General features: G+C 42.5%; 1 protein-coding gene across 1 annotated transcript in view; it reads right to left on the bottom strand.

Moving 5' to 3' along the window:
* Positions 1 to 23,859, bottom strand: part of LOC131263318 (diencephalon/mesencephalon homeobox protein 1-like) — a 57,867-nt gene extending 34,008 nt beyond the window's left edge. The window contains exons 1-2 of the mRNA XM_058265499.1: positions 23,831 to 23,859; positions 9,685 to 9,808 (exon numbers count right to left, since the gene is read on the bottom strand). Of these exons, the coding sequence (XP_058121482.1) occupies positions 9,685 to 9,781 (97 nt within the window). The 5' untranslated portion in view covers positions 9,782 to 9,808; positions 23,831 to 23,859. The remainder of the gene's footprint in view (positions 1 to 9,684; positions 9,809 to 23,830) is intronic.
* Positions 23,860 to 24,385: the final 526 nt, after the last annotated feature.

The following is a 24,385-nucleotide window of genomic DNA, read 5'->3' as shown; positions in this document are numbered from 1 at the left end:
TACGATACGGCCTGGCCGCTTCGAGCTTCATCCCGGGGTCACCGGGAGCGCGCTATCGTTCGATCCGGATGGCACGGTGCGGTACGTTTTTTCGTTGTTTTGGTTTTCCGTTAAATCAACTCCCGTACCGGACGTGGCATGGGATCCGCGCGCGCGGAGATTGAACGTCCGGTTTTCGGACGGTGGAGGCAAAATTGGAACGCCAATGCGGATTTGCTGGCGCGCAGGACTTTTTATTGCCAGCTCCCGCCTTTGCTCCCATTGCTGCTCGGCATGGAATGGTTGTTTTGTGCTTTTTTTTGTTCCTCCTGCCGTCCAAATCTGGCCGGCTGCGAAGCTGAAAACAACATCCTGTGTATTAATGGCGATTTTTCCCGTGATGAAAAATTAACATCAAATTACTGAAAACTCGCCGCACGCTTCCCGTCGCAGCTTTTTCGTAATCGTGGCAAGGTAATCGAGAAGGACGGTTTTATTTTTTGCCTCTTTGCCATCGCCGTCATTGCTTGACGATCAGTTTTCCGCCCAATGCTTGTTCGATTTCACAGATAGACCATAAACGCCTCTGGAGATGATTTAAAAAAGAGGGGGGAAACTCTGGCATCATATATTATCGCTCAAGCGAGGCAGATTTATTGGCATTGGCACCTTTCCGATAGGCCGCTCGAATGGGAAAAATCGAATTTTTTCGATAATGAAATTGAATAATAAAATTAAAGAATTCGGTTGGATTATCGAAGTTACTAACGAACCGAGGGACTGCCGAAAGGGCAATTAAGCCTTTCCATAAAGGTAATGGGAATATGGAAGAACGAACAATGCTTTTTCGTGTGTATAAATGCATAATGTTCAAGTGCATCCTTATTGATTGCTTTAAAGTATCATCAGCCGACCTAATGCAGGTCACCAATCAAATATTTTTATTTATTTGTTTTATTTATATAAACCAAGCACATATATTATTTAAATACTTAGAATATGTTTTTCATTCTTCGAAAATCAATATGTGTTTACTTTATTGTTATTAATAGCTTGATATGTAAGAACCTCCTCAATTAAACCCCTAAAATAGATATGAAAAATGTCAGCGTTAGCATTGTAATGTTTTTATTGTACTGTTGTTCAAATATTTTTCATACAATCCACAGATATAAATGAACAAAAAGTTATCTTGACAAAATACAGTTATCAAAGTTGATTACAAAACATTTTCTACAATTGCTCTTTTATTTAAGTTTTCTTATGACGCAGCAGTAATCAGAAGAATGTTAAATTGTAAAACTCAAACCAATAACTCTCAACTGAACAGTATCTGCCTCGTTCATCTCGCAGCATCCAAATTCCTTTCTATGGTATGAAAAATATGTCTGCGGAATGCCCAAGTTGCACGTTTTCATCAATTTCTTGGAACTCGAAACAATAGACATTTCTTCGAATCCATCCCAAGTGTTCGCCGATGCTGAAACCCACCCGCGAGATGCAACATGATTGCCTGTTGATTTAACGACAAATTCGAAGAACCGACCCGCTACGGAACACCCTCAAGCCGACGTGTGTTAATGAGCATAATCACGGTGATAGGTGGGGTAATAATGACGAGGGCATTGATGAAGGTGATGATGTTTGACGTACACAGCGAGAGCACCGAAGCGCCAATAACCAATAATTGCATTTCTTCCATCCGATTGCCGATGCGAGCAATGATCACGGGCACGCGAGTGGAAGATTACGCGATTCTCGACGAGGGTGGAAAAACATTCCCGACGACTCAATCAATATATTCCTGCCAAATACAGGGTAACCTTTGGGGATGTCCCTTTTTTCCATCTCGAGAAAGATGTGTAAGGCCAATAAAACTATACAGGTCGGGCTCGAAACAATTGAATTACACTAATAATCCTTCGATTCGCAAAATTCATTGCCGATCGATCGCACCATCGAAGGAGAAGTCTCCGTTTTTCCTCGGCATCTTAATGAGTAGGAAATTGAGCTACGTGCGAAGAAATCAAACCTACAACCGATGAGTTCTACGAAATCAATTTTCCCTTCACCATCGATTTGATGCGCACACGCGCGTAGAGATGTAGCATAACTTACCATGTTTGTTTATGCTCTCAGACCGTGTCTGCATATTCGTTGGCCAATTATTCTCCCTTTGCGTGGTTTCCCTTCCCATCGGAAAATAGGAATGCGCTCGCTTACCGAATAACATTCAGAGAATTAGCACGATCTGTAGCGGTTCGTTCCATAACATTTGTTTTGCGATTTATTTGGTTGAGGATTAAATGAATTATTCAGTGCCAAACACATTCTTTGAATTCAAACACAATGAATAATCATTTATTTTGTTGTTGGTATTACATAAATTATTGTTATTACTTTATGTTCAAACAATCCTAGTAGTGTTATATACTTATTTGTTATGGTTTTTTGCGTTTCATATTTCATTCTTTTATATTTCAAGAGCCTTTCACCTTTGAAGTATTTTGTATTTGTTGTAATATGTTTTAGTATATTTCATTACCTTAAAAAAAATTTGATCAGTACTAATAAAGTATAATTTTTGAATTTTTTGTTACTCTTAGCATTTGTTCATTACTCTTAAAATTTAATTTCTCATACTGGAAAGCATTACTTTGGTAAAACACCGTTTGTCAACGATGTGCATGGTTGAAAGCCAATCGGTGGCAAAACAAAAACCTTCCACAATCGCGAGGACTCCCTTCTGCAGTTCAGCTGTTAACAGCAAACATATTATCCTGCTCCCGACCGGTCCTCACCGGGATATAGCTTCATTATTAACATCATCATCAACACTATCGTCGGAACGATTAGAATGACACTCGTGGCGAGGGAACCCCTGGCGGTTCGCGCTCGCCTTCCCGGAAGGGGGAAAAAACACTTCTCCGTTGTGTCAACTCGTCGTTCCCTTCGCCCGCCTGTTCGCCCTCTGCCCAATATTCACGTGGAACGTTTGATACTTGCGGTGCGCGGAACGATTCGGAACAAGGGTGTCCTGTGGCGTAACCGGGAAGAGAAAAAAACGAATCCCGAAATCGAACAGATTGTCGTGCGGGGAAAATTGCCCTCTGGGAGGGAAAACACGATGTTCAATTTTCTCGAAGCGTAACCACGTCGAACGGTTGTTACCGACTGATGTTTGTTAATCTTGTGGAAAAAGTAAACATAATTGTTTGCGCTGGTGCGAAGGCCAATTTGGAGCGAACAAATCGGTTGTTTGTCGGTTATTGTTTCGGGTTAAGAGCTACTTAGGAAGTCGATTGTTTGGAACCGAGATAGATCCTTTTTCCTATAATTGGGAATGAAAATTTTGTTTCACAATATGAGAAAGGTTTCGGAATATTTAAAACATAAAATGGATGGGAAAGTTCTTAAAAGAAGTAGTTCACCAACATACAATCAATAATCCTTCCGTAACAACTCATCTACCATCAGTATAAGTTCGGGGTCACGGAAAGGATGCAAAATTTTCCCCACGGGCATCTCACCTACGCTGTTTCCCCTACAGTGGAGGCTGTTGACGTTGATCTGTACAGATTCGCCTCTTGACCACCGCTACATTTACAAGTCATCGTCAACAGCTCTTCGTCAGCGTCCTATTCGTATCCGGAGATTTGACCACATTCGGTGCTGACGTCCTGCCAGGAAGAGCACATTATCCCAACACATTACCACAGCTTACAAGCGAACGAGCAAGCTGACCGTAAGCACTCAACGAACACCCGGCCATAGATGATTCGTGGCCGTAGAAATGCTCCTCTGATGCTAGGGCTTTTGTGTGTGTATGTGTTTATGAGTGAACGAAGGATGGTTCGTAATAAGATGATCTCTTTTCTAACTGCGTTAGACCGACATTAACCTATTGAATTAGAAATGAACTTTTGTACATGTGGGCAGGTCGGATTAGGGCTTTTACGTTTGTGCTAATTTTTTGGTAAAAACAAGGATTCCATTCGTTTCGAAATGTACTTTACTCTGAAGCAAGGATTAGTGCTCCAATTTACAACATTGAAAACTGAAGTAATTAAAAAGATAACTGTTCGTTCCGTAACGATGAGGATGGTTTTGAGAGAGTTTGATAGAAGGGTAAGAATTCGTTAAACAGGATGGTTAGTTATTAGAACCGCGTTATTGAATAGTAAAACAATACTTGAAGATTAAATGCAATTATTTTGAAATAAATTATCAGATATAGATGCAAAATGACTGTGCTTTCCCATTTCGGAAAAGTTTTTTATTCAGTACGAATAACTCAATGTGCAGGAACGAATGTTCGACCTCATAAAACCTGCGGCGTGCTTAACCTGACCGGAAATACTTTTCACAAAGTAATCAACCCCGACGGGACCCATTTTAATTTCCTAACCCATCAAAGCTTTTCGAATGAATTTTTGTGGCCGCTGAATAGTGTGGGTGTAGGCTTCATTATTCTTTTCATATCCCATTTCCACATCACTCGCTTCTGGTTGATTTAACCTGTTTCCATTTTTTGTTTACTTCAAATACCGATACATAACTTTTTTTTGTACATTTTTTCTTGTATCCACTTTTGCTCATGAAAAATGCACCATAGTGTTTTTATTTTCTAGGCTCCATTTTCCCACAATTGGAAACCTATTAAAATGAATAAATTTTTATTCAGCAAAATCCAATGGGGGGAAAACACATGCAGAGTGGAAAAAATACCCCGGATGCCATCAATTGACCGATAATGGCCAATCCGGAAAACAAACCAAAAAAAACACTCAATTGATTGCACATCAATTTCTCGTGGGTTTACAAATGTGTGCAATGTTGCAAAAGGGAAAAGAAGAAGAGCATCGCAAATAAAAACTACTGTGTCGAACATTTTAGGAGTGGAAAAAAGAGTTGACAACAAAAGGAAAAAAAAGAAAAACATTTTATAACAAAATAGCGCTATTAAAAATTGAATGTAATGAGTTTTTATCGTCATCGAACCGAAACCGATCGGAATTGACCGATAATCCACAAACCACAAATAATCCTCCGCGTCGGCGGCGGAAAACCGTGAAACAAAACCATCACCACCAGCTTTTCCGGCGTCCCGTGCGAAGGACGAACCGCTCGCGGGAAGTGAGTGCGGTGGGTTTTGGGAGGATAAAAAGTTTCTCCATCAATTGATTAATTTTAGTTATTTTAAATTAAACCGCACCGCCCTCGGGGTTTTCGCCGGTTCCTCGTTCACGCGCTTTTCCTCGCGATGATTCATCATGAGCCGAGGGCTAGGGACAGGGGGCGGGGTGCCGGGTAGCCGGGAGGTAGCAAAGTATACCTCTTCAAAAATTCATACCCCAACTGGGACAAATTTTATCGGCCTAGCGCGCAACCATCGGTTAGAAGGTCTCATAGTCGTCGCCGAAGTTCGTCGCTTGCCATCACCATCACTTCCAAAGAGCGGCTCCGGAGTTGCGAAAACGGTGCGTATAAATTACGAATGGCTCACAAATTGAATTACGCCGACATGATTTTTGATCCCATTTTCCCCGTTTTCCCGCTGCCACCGGTCGCGGTTTTTCCGGGACCTTTTTCTCTCCCCCTTTCGCTGCCAAAAACAGATGTAAATGCCTACTTCAAACGAGGTTGGACATCGCAAACGGCTGCTTCTGGAAAGCCGGAGGACGCGGTGACAAATTTGTGTCGGAGGAAGGGGCTTGGATCTGTGCGCCGTAAGTTGATCTAATTTCAAAATATGCAAATTACGTAATTGATATTGAAAACAGTCGTCGGTTGGTTTCGTCTGACGCCCGGAAGGACTTGCGCTGCAAAGGAAACTGATCTGGGTATAAGGTCCCCTAAAGTTACTGAGAGGCCCAGAAAAATGGAACATTTTGAACAGTTTCTAATACTCCAATCGAAGGTGTCTTGATGTATAAAAAAATGGTTCATAAAGATTCAAACTCAAGTAGTCTTGACGCTTGATTCTACAGTTCAGGAATTCGTGACTGCACTCACCCAAATCCGATAGCGTCCCGATTTCAAACCTCCACTCCCGACTTCCGCTTTTCTTTTGCAGGAGAAATAAAATATTCAAATGTTAAAGCCTACCGTCCTCCTCGTCAGTGTCCTTCTGCACCGGATTGACGCAATTGGGATCTGATTTGGGCCCATTTTTCTATTAAACTCACCTTCTGTTGGTCTCTCCATGTTCCGCTTTAAAGTGTACTTCATCGATCGTAAAATGCAGGACACGTAGCTCACGGAAGCAACCAACTCAAACTCACCAGCATCACCATCATCAGTCTCATCAGATCATCCCGGCCTAACCATATTACCCCGACCGGTCTGATGTAATTTGCATTCTACCGGGTTGATCGATTGTTATCTCGGATGGTATCAAAAGCAATCCGCTTCCGCCCTTGGGGACTCTCTTAGACAACAAGTTTAAACAAAAAAATCCCAAACCGGAAAGGCCGTACCGGAACGAGGCACGACACTTGTTATTTGATTTACGGAAGATTTATCGTACCTATCGTGCTCGTCGACGGTATCTCAATCTATGGAATCCGATAAGTGAGCCGAGCGACATTATGCTTATGACATCAATCTGTGTGCACAGTGATTACGTTAAAAGGGACGGCGGGAGGAAAATTTACATATGGTGTTTCAAATTGCTCACTTTTTTCCTCGATTCTTTGTTTTTAAATCCCTGACATGGGCAGATGGTGCGTTGGATAAGAATTTTATCTTTACCTCTTGGCCTGACGGTGTTGGCCTACATCATGGAACAGTCGGTTGAATTTAAACTGGTGAGTAAAATTATAGACGCTGGTATTTCAAACAAAATCTAAAAACATCAAACATATTTCTACGGTGCGTTAAAATTGAAACGAAAATGTGTTAATCGCAAAATTAGTCACTAAAAACTTCAGATGAAAACACACATGGTAATTAACTTTGCGTGCTTATTTATTCTTCACAAAGTCACGCGTGTCACGAACCACTCACCTTCCATGTCAGGCCTAAGCTCCAAACTAAGCCTCTCTAAGTAGACAACGTCAGCAAATTCTCATTCGCTTCATGTGTGTGTGTGTGTGTGTGCTATTCCCTGACACCTCCAAACGCTCTTCCACCTTGCGGACAAACTGCTCAAAAAGTCCCAAAAGTGCAGCCCATTTTTACGCCAAATTATGTCTCTATATTTGATTAGAGGGTAAATTAATTAAAACTCATCACCGTCATCATCCTGGGCCGGGTAGGAGAGAGTCATCCCGTGTGATGATGTGTGATGATGCTGTTGGCTCACGTTTCACCTCGTCCGAGTCCGGTCCTGCGGGGCGAGAGTTTTCCAAAACTCATCGTGTGCTGGTAATGTATCCACCCTTTCGGATGTTCCTGGTCTGACGGCTCCATGTTAGCATTCGACCTTACGGTATGCAGCGAGTGCAGAGTGCAGAACCGAGTAATTCAATTTGGCGACCGGACTCTTATCAAACGCGTCGTACCGTGGCACCGTGTTGGAGGATGACCCACCTACTCGGAAGCGTCGGTAGGCCGCTCACGGTACATTATACGTTATTTCAATTTACTCATTTGGATCATCATCGCCAGGCATGACGCCCTTTGGTCCGGACCGTGCGCCATGCCCCAGGAACCGGCACCACCGGAAGTGAACTCCGATGCGACTCGACGCTGTGTCTAGCCGGCGCCCCCAATCGGACGACGGGCAAAGATTATCGAGACGTACGATGTGCCAAAAAGTTTTCGAGTAATTCGAGAAGTTTGAGCCAAACCGAGACGGAAACCCCGGACCCCGGAGAAGCTCCGAGAAGTGTCGGTTTTCGAAAGAATTATCGTCATTTAGCGGAGCCATTAGGATTCCGATGTCCGCCGGAGCAGCGTTCGAGGGACACTTCAAATCTTGTGCCGTGCGGAATTCCCACCGCAGAAGGAGCGCACCAACGTGGCGTCGGTACCTTGGCAACCGATGGGATTAGAAATCTCTAACGACATTATCGAAGGCCAGCTGAGAAAGCGTCCCGAGTCTTGCGGGCCATCTCCAGAAGATATCCTGGTACTTCATGTCGATACTGCGTCTCTCCGTAAACACTGGAGCCTTTCATCAGGGTCAGCCTTTTCCGCCTCACTCCGAAGATTGACAGGAATCATCGAATTAGACTCGTTATTAGATGTCTTTCCCCGTTCAGCCCCGTCCGGAGCGCTGCCGCCTTTCCCGGTAAACATCCCGAAGGCACACGCCGTGCCAAAGGACGTGCCATTCCACTTCAATTAATGGCAGAAATAACGAAATCAAATTAGGCCGATGGAGGCCCGTTGCCGTTCGGGAGAAATTGGGAATGTGCTAGCGGAAATCGATCTGACTGGGAAATCTTTCCGCCACTGGGCAACGAAGCTGCTGCGTGGTTGTGCTCCAGGTCGAGATGAGGCCTGGACCGTTACCGACCGGATGGTTCGGATAGACGATGTACGCGTATTGATTTGACGATGCAACAACGTTTGCTAACGCTGCATCGAACAGCGATGGATGCATCCCGTGAATGGATGGATGGATGGATAAGGGATGACAGTAATGGAATCAAAGAGCTGCCAGCACGAGTGAGGAAATTGAAGCTCTAGGTTAATCGGGAGCCGGGTTGGTCCGTTCGCTGTGCGCTTAGGTTCTGTCGGTCGAAAAGGCAAAGCAGTTTCAAATAGATCATGTCCTGTATGTACTTGCACGCCTTTTAGGCATCGAAATTAGGCCGCGTAATGAGGTTATTTGAAAATCGTTGGAAATTGATTTTAGGCATCAAGAAACCTTGTGGAGGATTTAACGTGGAACTGAATTCGTTTCGCCACTTTGTCAAACAATTTGGATTGTATTTTTAGAATATATTCAATTTACCCCGGGGTTTCTTCTTGAAACCCATCCATTATAACGTAAACCCCACGCCACGGATCGAATTAGCCACCACCCTCTGATTATCTATGAAATACGATAATAATTCCTAAATTATGGACATTAAACCGCTCCGGCTCGGAAGGTGTGTATGTGCAGCACATGTTTCGATTCCGCAATCGCCATCTTATCGCTCGCTCGCTGCGCTCTAGCTTTTGCCCTTTTTTATTTGGTTCGTTTTGTAAAACAATTCCCAACGGGGACGACCTGTAACTTAATACTTTCCGTTTCGCTACGTTCTAACTGAAAAGAACATACAGAAGGGAGGACGTTTGATTTTACATTCCCACTGCTCTAGTTCCTTTTGGTAGCTCAAGAATTGGAGGAGTCGAAACGAACTTAAAACACTGGCTATAATTGATTTTTCTTTTTCGAGTTGCCGTTTTCTTTGGCGTGGAGGGAAAATTGAATTAAGGTGGTGAAGTAGATTGGGAGAGAGGAAAAAAGAATCGGAATTCACTTTCGTTCCATTGGTGGACGTGAACCGGAAAAGCAATCGGCTGCGGGATCCTGATTTACGTCAATCAGGACTAACAACGAGTTTGTGGTTGAGAGAAAGGCCACAAATCTACCAGAGAAGCGATTTTTTCGGCACGTTTTGATTACATTTGCCTCTTTGTGTATGGTAAAGGATATATTTTAATCTACCTTTACCTTAGTATTTGAAATCAAAATATATACAAGTACTAATATTTCTGTGCTTGAATAACATAAATTGTTTTGAAAAATAGAATAATAATACTCACAAGGATGCGTCGGGGCGAAAGGATATTCCAGGGTCGGTAATCGCGGCGGATGTGGACCGGCCGGATGCAGCGACGGTGGGCAGTGGTAGCAGAACATTCCTCGTCCCGCCGTTGCGGAGCTCAGCTGGAACAGGTAGAGATGAAAAGGGAAAAGTTGTTGAAAAGAGAAAGGCTTGAAATATTTCCGGGCTTCCCGTAAAGGATGAAAATAATTAACAAACATACAAAAAAAAACGATCAATAAAACATAAAACTGATAAACAATACGATGAACGCTGCAAAAGAAGTGGAGTTCGAAGGTGGGAGAGGAATTTATTTGCCGACCACGGATGAAAACTTAATTCAGATTTATGGTTTCAATTCGTTGATTAAAAATTAAAACCCGCAAAAACGCCAAACTCCGCATTTCGCCACGATGGCGTAATCTCGGGAGTTTCGAGGTACAAGAAGGGGAGCTCATCGTGCAAATGAATTACAAAATGTACGCTCAATTGTGCCCACCCACCCAGCTCAAAGTGGAACGAAGGACCACCCTCAACAACTCCTCCGTTTGAAAACTCGCCTCCGAAGGCAAAACAATTGTGGGTAATTACTTTTGACAATTAATTAAAAATTACCATAACTCAGAATTCAAAATGGAATCCCAGGGCTTCCCGGTTCGGCGTCGGGCGCCATTTCGGTGTCGACTGTTTCCACCCCACCCTTCCTCTCTCTTTCTCTCTCTCATACACGAAAAGGGTGGCGTACGTAAAATGGATGAGCCCTTGAAGCCGCCACTCGGGAAAACTCCGGGCGTCGGCGTATCGCACCTGCGTTCAACCAAGCCTGGGCTCCGACTTCCGGCTTGCTTCGCTCCCCGTCGAAAGGATGTGTATAATGAAAACTTTTATTCCAATTATTGTCATTATATTATTTCAGCTCGCAAGCCACGGTGCGCTTGGCCGGCAAAGGCCAGTCTCCGACAACGACGCTCACAGCGGACCAAAGTGCTACCGGAAGAGTGTGTGCATGTGTGTGTGTGGGTGTGGGGGTGTTCCGGAAGCGACACCGTGCAACAGCGTCGGTGTCCATCGCGTAAGGCGCCGCCCGGGAAATGGGGAAATGCACACCGGCATCCATATTTGAGGTGCCTATTTATGGGGGCTTTCGGGCGGGATTTGCAATTATAAATTTATCGTCCCCTTTCCGGCCCCCGGGGGAAAGGGGGACGTGGAGGCTGTCCGGGCACAAAATGGCAGGCACGACAATGGCAAAGCTGCCGTTGGTCTCAACCTGATCCGGTGCTTCGGTGGCAGCATTAGACACCATTTAATCGCCAGCCGTGCTCAACAGTCGGCTTTCGGGCGGGATTGTGACATTCTAAGGCGTCACGGTGTGTGTGTTTGTATGTATGAGCAATTGACACCGTGCCAGTTGGGTGTTGACGGATATCGCCTTTCGTGACATTTTAACCACCGTGCGAGGATGACAAGGACGGGCTCGTACATCCGGAGTCCGGATCGTACAATCGAAACAATGCACCGGATTTTAATTGATGCTCATTAAATAGTATCAAGCGCAGAAATTGTATTGGAATAACTGCTTCCACTCGTGGCCATGTTCTTATTGTATGGTTGGATGGTATTTGTTTTCGTGGTTTATGTTCCTTTTTGAATTGCTACTAATTTGTGTTGATTTATTGATGCTTTCATTTTATATAAAGTATTTCAATCATTTCTTTTCAAATAGTTATCACAATCTTAACGCTAAGAACTCTTTAGTTATAAACATAATACTTGTGTACATCATTATGTAGATAAAATGCTAAACAACTTATTCATTTATACCAGATGCCTAACTCGTGTTTCGATACAACTGGAGTTCTTTGAATGTTACACCTTTTAACATGTTTTGTATGGTATAAACGTATGTGGCAACTGAATTGAAGAAGCATAAAGTATTCCTGAAAGTATATCAGTTTGTATAAGTGTCTGATAGGTAAGTATTTTATCCTTCTAGTTTAATTTTGATTTTAAAGTTTTTAGTGTAAGTAACTTAATAATCTCTAGTATCATAACCAACTAACGACATTTATTTATATTGTTTTGGAAGAAGCTGTACCGTTATTCATTTCTTTACAACAAGAAAAGAAAAATTATAAATCGATTGTGATTGTTCGAAACATAAACCCTTGCCAGAAAATATAACTAAAACTTTTTGAAGTTTAAGGATTTAAAGTATGGTACAATTTTTCTTTAAAATCAAATTTCTTACTTTTTTATTATTAATCATCTCAGAAAAACGAAATAGAAAGTATTAGACGTCAGGAGAATCATGAAATTACATCGCATAGAAGGAATAAATTAATTTCCTTCCATCCGATGTTTCCCATCCTCATACTGTGGAAATCCCACCCCCAGCATGAATGGAAAACTTTCCATTTGACAAATTATCACAGGGAAATTCATTACCTACAATTGGCCAAAGCTTCTCCGGCGCTGGTACGTGGCTTTTCCTCGACAACTCGCTGTCCCAGCTGCATCCCAGTGCACCAACACAACCGGGCCAGAGTAACGGAACCACAATGGAGCTTTATTGCGGTATGATTGGTTGTGGAAACACGTGGTGCACTTCCTTCATCCACTTCCCTTCATTCCACCGCTGGCGAGGGGGGGAGTTTTCGTACTCCGACTCCTTATCCACCACCGTTCACCCTTTCACGGCACGAGATGGAATTTTCCACGCCCGCTGTATGTGTGTGTGAGTTTGGAGCCATGTTCGCCCTCGCTCCGGTGGCGTCATTTTATTGGATGAGAGTTGTATTTTATTTATAATTGTTATTAATATTGTTTCATTAGGTGAATAATTTATAGCCCCTTCCTCCGGGGCTCTTTCAACCGAACGACTCGACGACGGCCAGCCTTTCGCAGAAGGTACTGCCCATGGGTGGCGGGATCGGGTTGTGCAGCTCCAATATGGGCCCGCCTGGTCGGGTGGTCTGGCGTTTGCGTATGCGTACGAGCGTCGGTGCGTTCGGTCGGTGTGAAATGGGAGATTTATGTGCATCCATCGTTGGCGGTTGTGTAGAATGAGTTTGCGCTTGCACCAGCTGCCGGAGCTCGCAGAATAATTAGCAATTCCCAGCCATCTGATCCAGCAAATGTAATCAAACGCGGTCGAATTACTCGTTCTTCGAAACTCACAGGAGAACGTTGGAGGATATTGCTTCGAACGATGACACTCCGAAGTGATACCATATTCTCTTCGAATTCTATTTTTGATTGTAATTGAAAACTTATCTTCCATTACTATTAAGATTTTAAATAAATTCATTTTATTCGTTCATTGTTCAAAATTCAAAATATTGATCATAGTTTAAGTAAGACTACAGAACATCTCTTTTATCGAAGAGCACTTTTCAACAGGATTTAACTTAGTTTTGAATGTTTTATTTTGATTTCGAAATTGTTATTAATTCAAGCTAAATTTCAAACCAGGATAGGTCTGGATTGCGTTCTATAGCAATAATTTTCCATATTTTTTTCCATTTTATGACTGATATAAATGAATGCAGTAAAAGTTGGTATATTTGCAGGAACTGAATCTCCCAAAGCATTTTCATATTTGACACTAGAACGCTGAATAGAAAAATATCGCCTGTTTTTAACTCACTGTTTAGTTAACTTCTGCATACAGATATATATATTTTCATAACAATCCATTAAGCAAATTTAAAGAAAAGTTTTATTCGAAAAGATAGAATATAGCGAAAAGTTAAAAAGATTCATTTGAATCATTTTAAAAGATATTTTAAAGGACAGTTGCTCGAAGAAGTGGGTATTTTTGGTAATTGGTTACCACGTTAATTTTTGAAAAAACATAATTATTATTAGTTTGGAAACTCCGTTCAGTAATTTTTAGTTGTAGCTAAGTTAGAAAGTGTTTCCTGTTTTTTTTTTCAAATCCGCAACTTCAATATTAGTAGCCAAATGAGAATGTTCTTCATCTGTGCTCCATTTGCATTTTTGTTTTTGCCATTTCCTAGCGAAGGCACGTTCGCGTCGAGCATCACATCTGGCAAGTGTTAGACTTCAATTGTCTCAACTATGGCGGCTGCCAGTGCAGTTGATACGCACCCCCAACCCTTTTCCAACCCCACCGTCCTCCAGGGCGGCAGCGGGCCGATTGGCTCAAATGCATTTATTGATGTAAATTTTATTTTTCCTTTTGCTCGCCGACCGTTCCACCCCAAAACCGGAGCACGTCCGAAACCGCAACGCTCCGCTCGAGGGTACTTTCATGCCCCTCTCCAAACCGGGCCGGTGCATCGGATTGCAGGAGGTGCAACACACCTCCCGACAACTGCACCTCAAAAGGGAACGTGGTTGGCGCGTGGAAAAAGGGAAACACAAATCGGGCACGTGAAAGAGGAGAACGCAGGAAAAAAAACTTCCATCAAGGTGATAATGCCTCCTCGCTCGTGCTGATTGTCAATTTTTCTGCACTTTTACCACCCCCGCCGCTACCCTTGGAGTGATCTTCCCCTTTTGCCCGTCGTGGCTCGACCAACTATTTTTCTCCACTTCCGTCCGGGATCGGAGCAGCAGCACGGGTTGGATGCCGACCGACCGGACGATCCGGTCTATGATGCAATTCGGTGCATCCCAACTTCCTTCCCGTCAATGCCTGTCCCATTTCCCTTCTTGTGCACGGCGCTCACCGACAAGCTGGGCGCGGGTGGAACCATTTTTCGCGATGTAATTATTTAATCTATTTATGACAATTTAGCGATCCTCCATCGCGTCACCGTCGTTGTCGTCGTGTCGCCGTTGCCGACGTGGTCTATTGCCTAGATCCGGTCGGTCGCCTTGTGGATCACCACCCCGAACCGAAACAAACCCTCTCCTGCCTTCGCCCCACGAGAGCGGTTCTATTTCCGAGGTCTCGTTTTCTCTGTTTACGGCGGCGTGTAATTGAGTGGTAAATTGAATAGGATGATACGATAATTGCATGTAGATTAGCGGCGAACTGCCAACGGCGGCACGATCGCTTTTCGCTGGCATCGTCCGTTTGCTGTCCCTTCCGCCCGTGAACCATTATGCTCAAGGGCAATCGTATATGGTTCTTCATCTGTTTTAAAAACTGCTTAAAGATCGAGATATTTAGATACGCTTCGGGAGGCGTATTAGAGAGGGTTTGTGGGATTGTGCAGGATGCATCTTTTCGTATGGGCAATGTCAAACTAGTTCAAACCTAACGGACAGTGTGGGATGATCTATTGCCATTTGGCACAGTTGTCTCGACTCCGGCTGAAGTGATTTATGATCGTCCCAAGGCGAAAATCGTGTATAAGAGGGTGTGACGATTGATGGATGCAACGAGGTTAGCTTCATGCACCCACCTTTTCCTGTGAGCACCAAATTGACTCTTCATTGCGCATTTGATCTTATTCTACATCTTAGTTTCAAACGCCTTAAAGAGATTTTAGCAAAATGCAAAACATTCTTACATTTTTTTCAAACAATTCTTATTACAAATGCTTCATAAACTTTGTTTATTTTGAAAACGTCCCTTTGTTAGCCTCTTCCCACCGAAGGTTGTTCCAATTAAACATGCATTCAAACTGAAGTCAAACCAAGCCTAGAAAAACATTCCTAGACAAACCGCTAGGGTCCGATGTTCCGCTCAATTTACATCAATCACTTACGATCGATTTGCATCGCGCACACACACTGGTGTCTTGAAGGGTGCCTCGTAAGGAAAAGAAAGTGACTTTCGAGGGAAAACTGTAGAACGAAACCTTCGCTGCCCGAACGACCGGCACCGTTGCCGGGCCATTGCGCCGGACAAGCTCAATTCGATTCAATGCCTCTGATACCATTCAATTCAATTAAGCTCAATTTAGATCGAATTGTTTGACCATAAACGCATGGCACGATTTTGTCAATAATTTTATTCATAAATTAATTGTAATAAAAACTAATTTCCACCCGTCCACCGGTTCGGCACGGCGTGTCAACTGGTCTGAACGAGCGAACGGAGGATGTTCCGGAGGAAAAGCACGCTGGAGAATTGAATTAATCAAGACGGATGGACCGGCCTCGGGCTGGACTTGACGATGCTTCGTCGTCGTTGTTCTGCTCAAAAAGAATGCATTATGGACTTTTGTTTATTTTTATTTATTTTTTTAATGGAAAACGCAGCATAAATTGATGAAGAACTGTTTATCACGCGCAAACATTTCACACGCCAAACAAACAATGACACCAGTCGACGGAGAAAACAATGAAAATCCGTCTAACGATTGCTTTTCCCACCTTCACAGATTTAATTGAAGTCCTACCGCTCTCGTTCTCGCTCCTTCGCTGTTTTTCTCTCAACCAATTTCAATTTTGGCACTCCGCGCATAATGTACGCAGAAAATGCGTTTAGCAGCCACTTGAAAAACGCCTCGAAATATCCTTTTTTCTTCGCGCGAACCGCGATGTTATCGTGCATATTTAGCACTCCAGTTTCTTCCTCAATGCTCAACGTACCAACAACAAATTTGAATTCCGCATGGTACGTTCTATGGTGTGAAGGGTCCCGGAATTCATGGGTTCATTCAATTATGGAAACCTTCGGAACGACAGCCGGGACATGCGGGAAAGATTTGAGACCCTCGATAAGCGTAAGCCTTCCGTTGATTTCCTCCCTATTTCTTCATTACAATAATCGCTCGCATAGCGAAGCGAAGCAAAACCCCTTCTGGAGCTGTGGCCAAGTGTTCGAGCACACAAGATCACACGACCGAGGAGCGAACACGAAACACTTCAACGTACGTGTCGTCGTCTGTCGAGAGTTCAAGTGTCCTTAAAAGAGGATGTGGTTTGTTTCGACATTCCTTTAGATGTTGGAAAAGTGTGAAAATTTAATTTTTTTTAGAGAACCAAATTTTTTTTCTTCCAAGCAAAATTCCTGTTATATTGTTTAATAATATCCCGCATCTCATCAAGCCTCACATCAGTTCCTACCCATGTCGTACCGCAAGATCGATCAGCACAACTACGCTTAAACAAATTAAACAATTAATAAATCTTATCAGACGAAACATTTTATCTACAGCTTCAGCGATGTTTACGACGGTTTATCAGCTGATCGAATGGTTTTCCGTTTGCGTTGATCAAAACCCACATTTTTAAACGACTCATAAAATCCTGTCCTCTGCCCGATAAGATCACGTCGTGCGTAGGAACTCGGGCTGAAAAACCGCCCCGTTCTGTTTGACCCAAAACGCACACATTGGCGCACGCAATATGAGCACGCTGGTGATGCTTTTGGCCATGCGAGGGAAGAAAAAATGTTAATCGACACAAATTGAATTAATTAATATTAATTTATGAAAATGTGTATCGTCAGTAGCGTCAATTAGTGTCGCCATAAAGGCGTTTCGGTTGCCTGTACGGTCGGTCGTTTTGCGTGCGTGTTTTGATACTCTCGTGGTCGTAATGCAACGCGCACACGAACTGCGCCAACGAATGTGCGCGAGGAAGTTAACTTCAGTCAAGTGTAGGTTGCAGTTTTTATGATAGTAATTTTCCTCTATTAATTCGACCAAACAAAGGATAAATTTTGGTAATAAAATTTTCACTTTTTTATAGCGTAGAAGAGTTGAAAATTTGTTTAAAATGTTGAAAATCAACAAACTCAAACATGTAGGCTAATACTAACATTTCTATTATAATCTTGCAAATGAACATCGAATTGGGATAACCCTAACACAAACGAGATTTGAAACAATTAATTGAGCAAACATGCTGGTCGGTTGTCTCAAATTCATTTCGATCTCCAAGCAAGGCGTCAGAATTGGGAATCATTCCAGCTGTATAACGCCGATGGTTGCTGGTTTAATGGTATTGTTGGCGCCAACAGTGTAGATAAGCATAAGTCGGTGCCAGGAATAGGTTTTGATTGAATGGAATCATGCAACCAGCATAATACCAGTCGAACGTTAGGGGAAAAAGATTATTGGAATCAAAAGAGAATATTAGTCAAAACATGTATATTTCAAACACTACAAAGTTCAAATCAAATTTGAATGAAAACTATTCAATAGTTATTTTTGTGATTCACTTAGCTTTGTTATTATGAATAGTAATAATATATCGATCAATTATTCTATTACACTTGTTTATGTGTTCTCTGTTCTTTCTTTAACACTCATTCTAAAATTTCTATCAGTATCGAATAATTCAAGAAAACTTTTTTCTTATCATAAACTTTTTTCTTATAGCTATAGTTTATAGTAATACAGTGGAGTACCAGGAGCGAGAAATATATAATTGTGAATACTATTTAACAAGCATTATAGTACATCGCATCATTTTCTTTCTAACATACGTTTGAACAGTTATACAACCGAATGATTTTATAATTGCCAAAAGTCATAAAATTTAATCAACATAAAGTATTGACACTGGCCCATTATTGATGCTCCAAACTATGCCACATAAACATGTCTTACGAAACATATGAACGTGTGTTCAAAATAATAAAAATTGGGATGAATAATGCAGAATAATCATTTGATTGCAGTACTTCACTTTCTTTCCAAGTTAACTTGATTATTGAGAGTGGCAAAATCAACATCTTTGATTAATAGCGCAAAATTCAAGGTCAATTTCCTTCCTCAAAGTTAGCGGGATGTTTATGCCTTTTTTACAAGATTTTTCATATTTGTTCTACCCTTTAGGCAATAATTGACACTTCATACGAAGGTGGTACGATTTATTTTATAAATATTAAAACTACCAAGAATGGTTTTCAGTTAACGGTTACGCTTGAAACTATATGGGCTATGAAGCTCCCAATGTTCGTGAAGATAGTTCCAACGATCCCTCTTAAAGCCCTTTGAATCCCATTAACCTTCAATGTCACCCTCTTGCGCTTCGATCACTGGTTGACACTCGACATTCAAATCGACAAAAATCCATTCGTTGAGAGTTCCCGGACGAACAGAAATCCGGGCGCGATTCTCCGGACGTAGACGACGCCAACGACGACGGCAGGCGAAACTGGTCGCATCTAGTAGTCAAATTTCATTCTATTATAGCTCATCATATTCACATAATACATCCGTCATAAATTTAAAACAATTTGGCCATCCAGCCGCGATGGCAACCGAAACGGCAGACCATGCTCATGCCGATGCGATGCGATGCTGCGACTGCAGTGGCGAATGTTGCGCCCCGAGTTCTAGGCGAGCGGGAGGATAGACGGGCATGCTTGCAGGGTTTGATTGTTGGGTCGGGTGTGTGGTTTATTTTTTGTCTTTTTAACGATAACCGTATCCGACCGGTCATTCGGTCACAACAAGGGCCAGAGTGTCGCGCACCCAGAAGTGTGTTCGACAGGGTGGACGTGGAGCTGGAGTTTGAGTGTTGAACTTGGTTAGAGTTCGCCATTTCACTGCTCGGCAACGAGGACGTGCATGATAAGGCTGGTTGGTTAAAAATTCATTCCATCAGTAGCGCCCAGCGGCGTACGTGCAGGTGAACATTAGAGAAAAATGCTACTGCCCCGGCGAACGTCCAGCATCGAAACGAGTCCTTTCAACTGCCAAGGACTAACTCAAACAAACAAAAAACATCCAACGCTGGACCGGGCAGTCAGAAAGGGCACAGATTGCAATCGTGATCGATGCGGAATTGCATCATCGTTGCATCGGGTTTGTCCGGTGCTGGGATGGATATTTTATACCGGCCGCGCAATCGACCAAAGCCGGAAGTCCTTCGAAAGCGTTTGATTGATCTGCAGTTGATTTGCACATTTGTGAGGAATTTTTATCGAAAACGGTAGGGAATGGAATTTACTGCCGTTCGTTGCACTTCTTTTCTCGATCGGGTTAAATGTGTGTTAGGAGGTCATATTTTCTTTCTACTTTATATTGCATGCTTTACTTCTTACTCCGTTGATTGCAACACATTCAATGTGGCTTCAATATTATATTTAAAGGTTGAAGTTGGGTTTTTAAGTTAAAAAAGAAAATTACTATAACAAAAAATTTTGCGATTTAAAATTGACTGTATTTTTTTTATTCAAAGCAGTACTTCATATGCAGAAATTAGTTTGACGGTAATGTTATAAGGCAGTATTCAAAATGCCATGGAAATAATTTGAGTCTTTAGAAACCATTTTTGAAGATTTAAACTATAACTGAATCACAAAGAATAAGCTTGAGAGCACAATCGTGAGATTAGCTAACAACAAACACTGCAGACAAATGAAAAAAGCACACCGGAGCACCTTCCAAGTTTTATGATATCCGCGATGACAGGCTACGGTCAATGAGCATAATGTTGCCCCGCGACTATGCTGCGACGGCACACTCTCGCCCAGCATCGCCCTTCCCCACATCCTCGCCCGCAAAGCCGAACGCGTTCGGCCCGGAGAACGGCAAATAATGCTGGCGCGCACCCCGAGAGCCGCCCGATTATGATGGTGACGGGCGTGATGACGCTGATACGTATGCAGATAAATTTAAATTATTAATTTAATTTAATTCAATGAAATCTAATTTAATAAACGGTCGGTTGATATTTTGTTTTAAACCACGTCTCGGGCGTCGGTGCGGTTGTCGTCGGCGTCGTTGTCGTCGTGTTGGCTTTAAGGTTGTGGCTTAGAGGTGGTTTGGCGAGTGCTTCGCGAATTCTACCGATTTTCCGTTGATCCGCGGCGAGTGCAGTTGCACTAGGGCAAGTCGTTGCGGAAGACAGTTGATGCAATTACGTCGTGCCCTTGACTGCATTTGTGTATTTTATCGTACATTGTATGAACTTCTACTCCAGTACCACGTGCAGTTGCTAAATAATCAGATTTTAAAATATTTTGTTTCATAACTTTCACCAAAAGTTTATTAAAAAAATGGTAAAATGAATTTCTGTAACAGATTTACCCTAACGCATTTGTGCGTCTTGTACTAAATTGTACTAAATCATCAACGCAGCGAATAATTGCACATCCACCCACCGCTCATAAAACAATACGCCTGTTCATTGACCGCCTCCCACTGGGTCTATTTTTAGAACCAACCATAACCATTCGCAGATTCTCGCAGACGATAAGCCTCCTAATCATGCTGGACCTCGATCAACCCACGACATTCCAAGTGCGCTCTAACTTCCTCAACCTCTTCGAGCTCAATTTTCATACGCTCAAATGCCAAAACATGTCACCGACCCAGCGGCCACTTTGAAGTGAAGCGCCGCAAACTCCACTAACTTCGCCTAAAGTGCGTAGGCTGGCGATGACAACAACCAACCAACCCATGGCTAGTAGTTCTTCGCGGGTGCTAAAAATAGACAACGGCGACAGCGAGCCCACCAATCGAAAGCCGGAAGATACTAATGCTCCGGAGCGGGCACTAAACTGTGTCAACTTGAGCTAATCGGGTAGCTTTGATGCGCCCTCGAGTTTTACTTGCCACCAACCGAACCAGGAAGCTGCGTTCGAAGAAATGCGAGCCAGTAGAAATAATATTAATGAAGCCAAGACTATAAAAACAAAACCTTCACTTTGTACACCATGGACTCGTGGTTTTGCATACACGCTAGTGCAGAGAACTCGGCTCGTAGCAGAAAAACGGGAAGCGAGTGTAAAGTTTTAAATTACATTAATTGTGGTCAATTAAATCATTCACACGAGATGCTGATGGGGAAGACCGGTCCAATGAACGGGAATGTGAGAAAAGGTAAGGTAGACTCGGAGTTATGAGAATATACAAGCTGTGCTGCATTTATAAGTGCTTTGTGCTTTGTTGTGTTCTATTGAAACGTTTGAATGAAAATGCTAAAATAAAAATAATGTCTATAAATTAATCATGGTTCTTTAACGAGACTTTTTCGTTTAAAAAAACACAATTTTGTTTTACTATCGAAGAAGAATAATACCTACTCCATGGAAGTTTATTTAAATTTATCATTGTGAAAATCTGGTTGTTTAAAAGAAATTAAAAGGATTTCTTGCTGGAAATCACTTTGATTTGCTGAATGGAAAAGCATTCTCCGGTTGTTGAATAAAATCAATCCAGCCCGTTTGGTTCATTAAACTGTCCAGCCAAAATTGCAATCCTCATTTAAGGCTCAATTATTCGTGGTTTTGCAAGAAAAATCATTTATACCAATCAGAAGCTGTCAGCTCGTGGCCTGGAAGCAATCTGTTCTTCTACCACAAGCCACCCATCGCCATAAACCACCTTCACTCCAAGGGCTGTACAACCACCCAACCGCGTCATCGCAGCCCACTCCCGAAGGCCTCCCGAAATTCGTTGTTTCCAATCATTTTTGAAACATTTCATCTGCTCCCGTTTGGAGTCCCGTTTTCGAATCCATTTGTCACTCGCGCCTTACCGGGTGTTTCAATTCGCCAATTCACAATGCGCAACATCAGTTTTTTTTTTCTGATTGAGATTGATGAAAACCACCACGCAGTGATCGCGTGACAAGTGTCACAACCAGTACAACAACCAACAGCAAGAAAAAACGGCAAATAAAATAAATTAAACCGAAATCATAAAAGCACAATCTGAAACAATCCCGAAAAGCAAATATAAAGCGACCACTTTTGGTGTTTCCAGCCGCTTCCTGCCGTGGCAGGTGCTTCAACCCGGCCCCAGACGCCCCCAATCCCAAGTTGTGAAAACATTTGAACAATTCTACCAGCTCGGCACTGGTGGATTAAATCGAATTAAATTAACAAAAATTAATTATTCATTTCGGGATGTGCAATTTAAGTTGATCAGCATTGGCGCACGGAATGGGGCGATCCACCTTCATCCCGTGGGCTGGAAAATCCTCTTTGCCCCACGGGAAATAGCGGGTGTGGAAGGGGATACGACGGGCATGGGATAGGTGAGAGGTAACGCTTTTAAAACGAACAACGTCCAGGACGCTAGATACGAGCCCGAGCGAAACGAGACAAAATGTGCTCATTCTGTTTAAGTCTTTCCGGGCCATTCCGAACCGCTTCCGGCTTTTCCACGCAACATAGATCGAGCGCCTGTGTCGAACACATACAGACACTTTGCGTTTGCCGCGTCGGAAAGCACACCAACGACTGGGAACGGTTGGTGGTGGATTTTTTCGCAAAAGCCCCAAACCGAACCCCAAACCGAGCCGAAAACCGTAATCGCATTGGCAAGGTTTTGCTGCAATTTGCTGCAAATTGATATTGCATTCCGATGCGATGCGCGGTCCACCATTACAAAAGCGTCAGAGGGGGAAAGGAAGAAAGAAAGAGAGAGAGAGAACGATTGCTAAAATGTTGAACGGAAAAGAGAGAGAGAGAAAGAGTTATAAATGGACAGGACACCGAATGCAGCGGCATTTCGGACCCGCGTGGTGTAAGTTGCAAAATGGACCCAATCCCCAGCTCGGCTACAGTTCGATCAGGATTTTAGCTCCGGGCCCGCTTCGAGTGGGACACTCATCATATTTGCTCGATTGAATCACCCGATTCCCGTTGCTTCCGGTTCCGGGCATTGATTTTACCGCCGGTCCGATGCGCACGGATTTTACAAATAATTTCGCATCGATATTTATTTAATTTGTTTCGCAATTGAATCGGGCCAGCAAATCCGGTGTGATTGTGGCTGCTCATTTGAAAGCGGATACGGGTTTCTGCGGTACGTGGAATAGTACGCCATATTTGGGAGTAATTCAATGAGTTGATTGAAAGGATTACAATTCAAGATAAATTTCACTAGATGTTCAAAGTATGTATTTAGATTTTATTAAAAATCTGAAACTGATTTGTAAGCGTTCGATAACATCCATCTGGAGATTTTATTATTTTTCAACACTGGTCAATACAAGTACAAAGATATAAATCGTTAAAAAAAAACAATCAGAACATGAACAACATCAAGCTGAGTGCACTTTTGATGCTTTCAAATAAAAATAAACATTGCAAATAGATATAGCTTTTGAAAATCCGTCCATAATACCAAATTAGATTAGCAAAAATAAATATAGTATGAAAGAAACCCATTACAATAAGTATAACAAGCAGATGGATAGATAAAGAAACCGGGTAGATAAAATAAACCAGATGACCTAGGATTTAAAAAAAAATTGTTTAAATTTGTTCAAATACTGAAACCTCCAGTCTGAATAAAATAAAACTAAATTACCTTATTCCCGTCCGTGAAAATCTTGCCTATAATAGGAGCGAGGTCAAAAGGCCTCGCTGACTGGTTCTGCTGAAGAAAATGCAAACAATCAACACCTCACACCAAATGCTTCCTTTTGTTTGTGATTACTTTAATCTTTTCGCTCCACCACTTTTCACTTCGAAGCAATCATTTGTTGTCTTGTGTTGACTTTTTTTTTATTCAATGTTTTCCACTTTTTATCTTGTGCGTGTCTTTCTTCTCAATAACTGATTGAGGTGTTTCTTCAACAGCACAAGCCGTCGGTAAAATTTACTTTGCGTTGTTTACACCAGTTTTAGTGTTGGCTTGAATAGAACGGCTCTTGACAGATTCCCACACTTTCCCGACGGCAATGTCACTTACCGCAAATTTTTAATTTTGTTTTTAATTCACACTATTTAATATTTAGAATCATGGGTGAATGCAGTTTGGATTTCATGGGCGAAATTTGACTTAATGAATAATTAAGCTCCTCTTGGAATTTACGAGCACAAATGACGCACAGAAACAGGCTGACAATTTCGCACACAGCAT

Source organism: Anopheles coustani, chromosome 2, assembly GCF_943734705.1.
Source record: "Anopheles coustani chromosome 2, idAnoCousDA_361_x.2, whole genome shotgun sequence".
NCBI classification, from domain to species: Eukaryota; Metazoa; Arthropoda; class Insecta; order Diptera; family Culicidae; genus Anopheles; species Anopheles coustani.
Note: the sequence above shows the minus strand (reverse complement) of the source record. Positions and strands in the feature narration are given on the sequence as shown.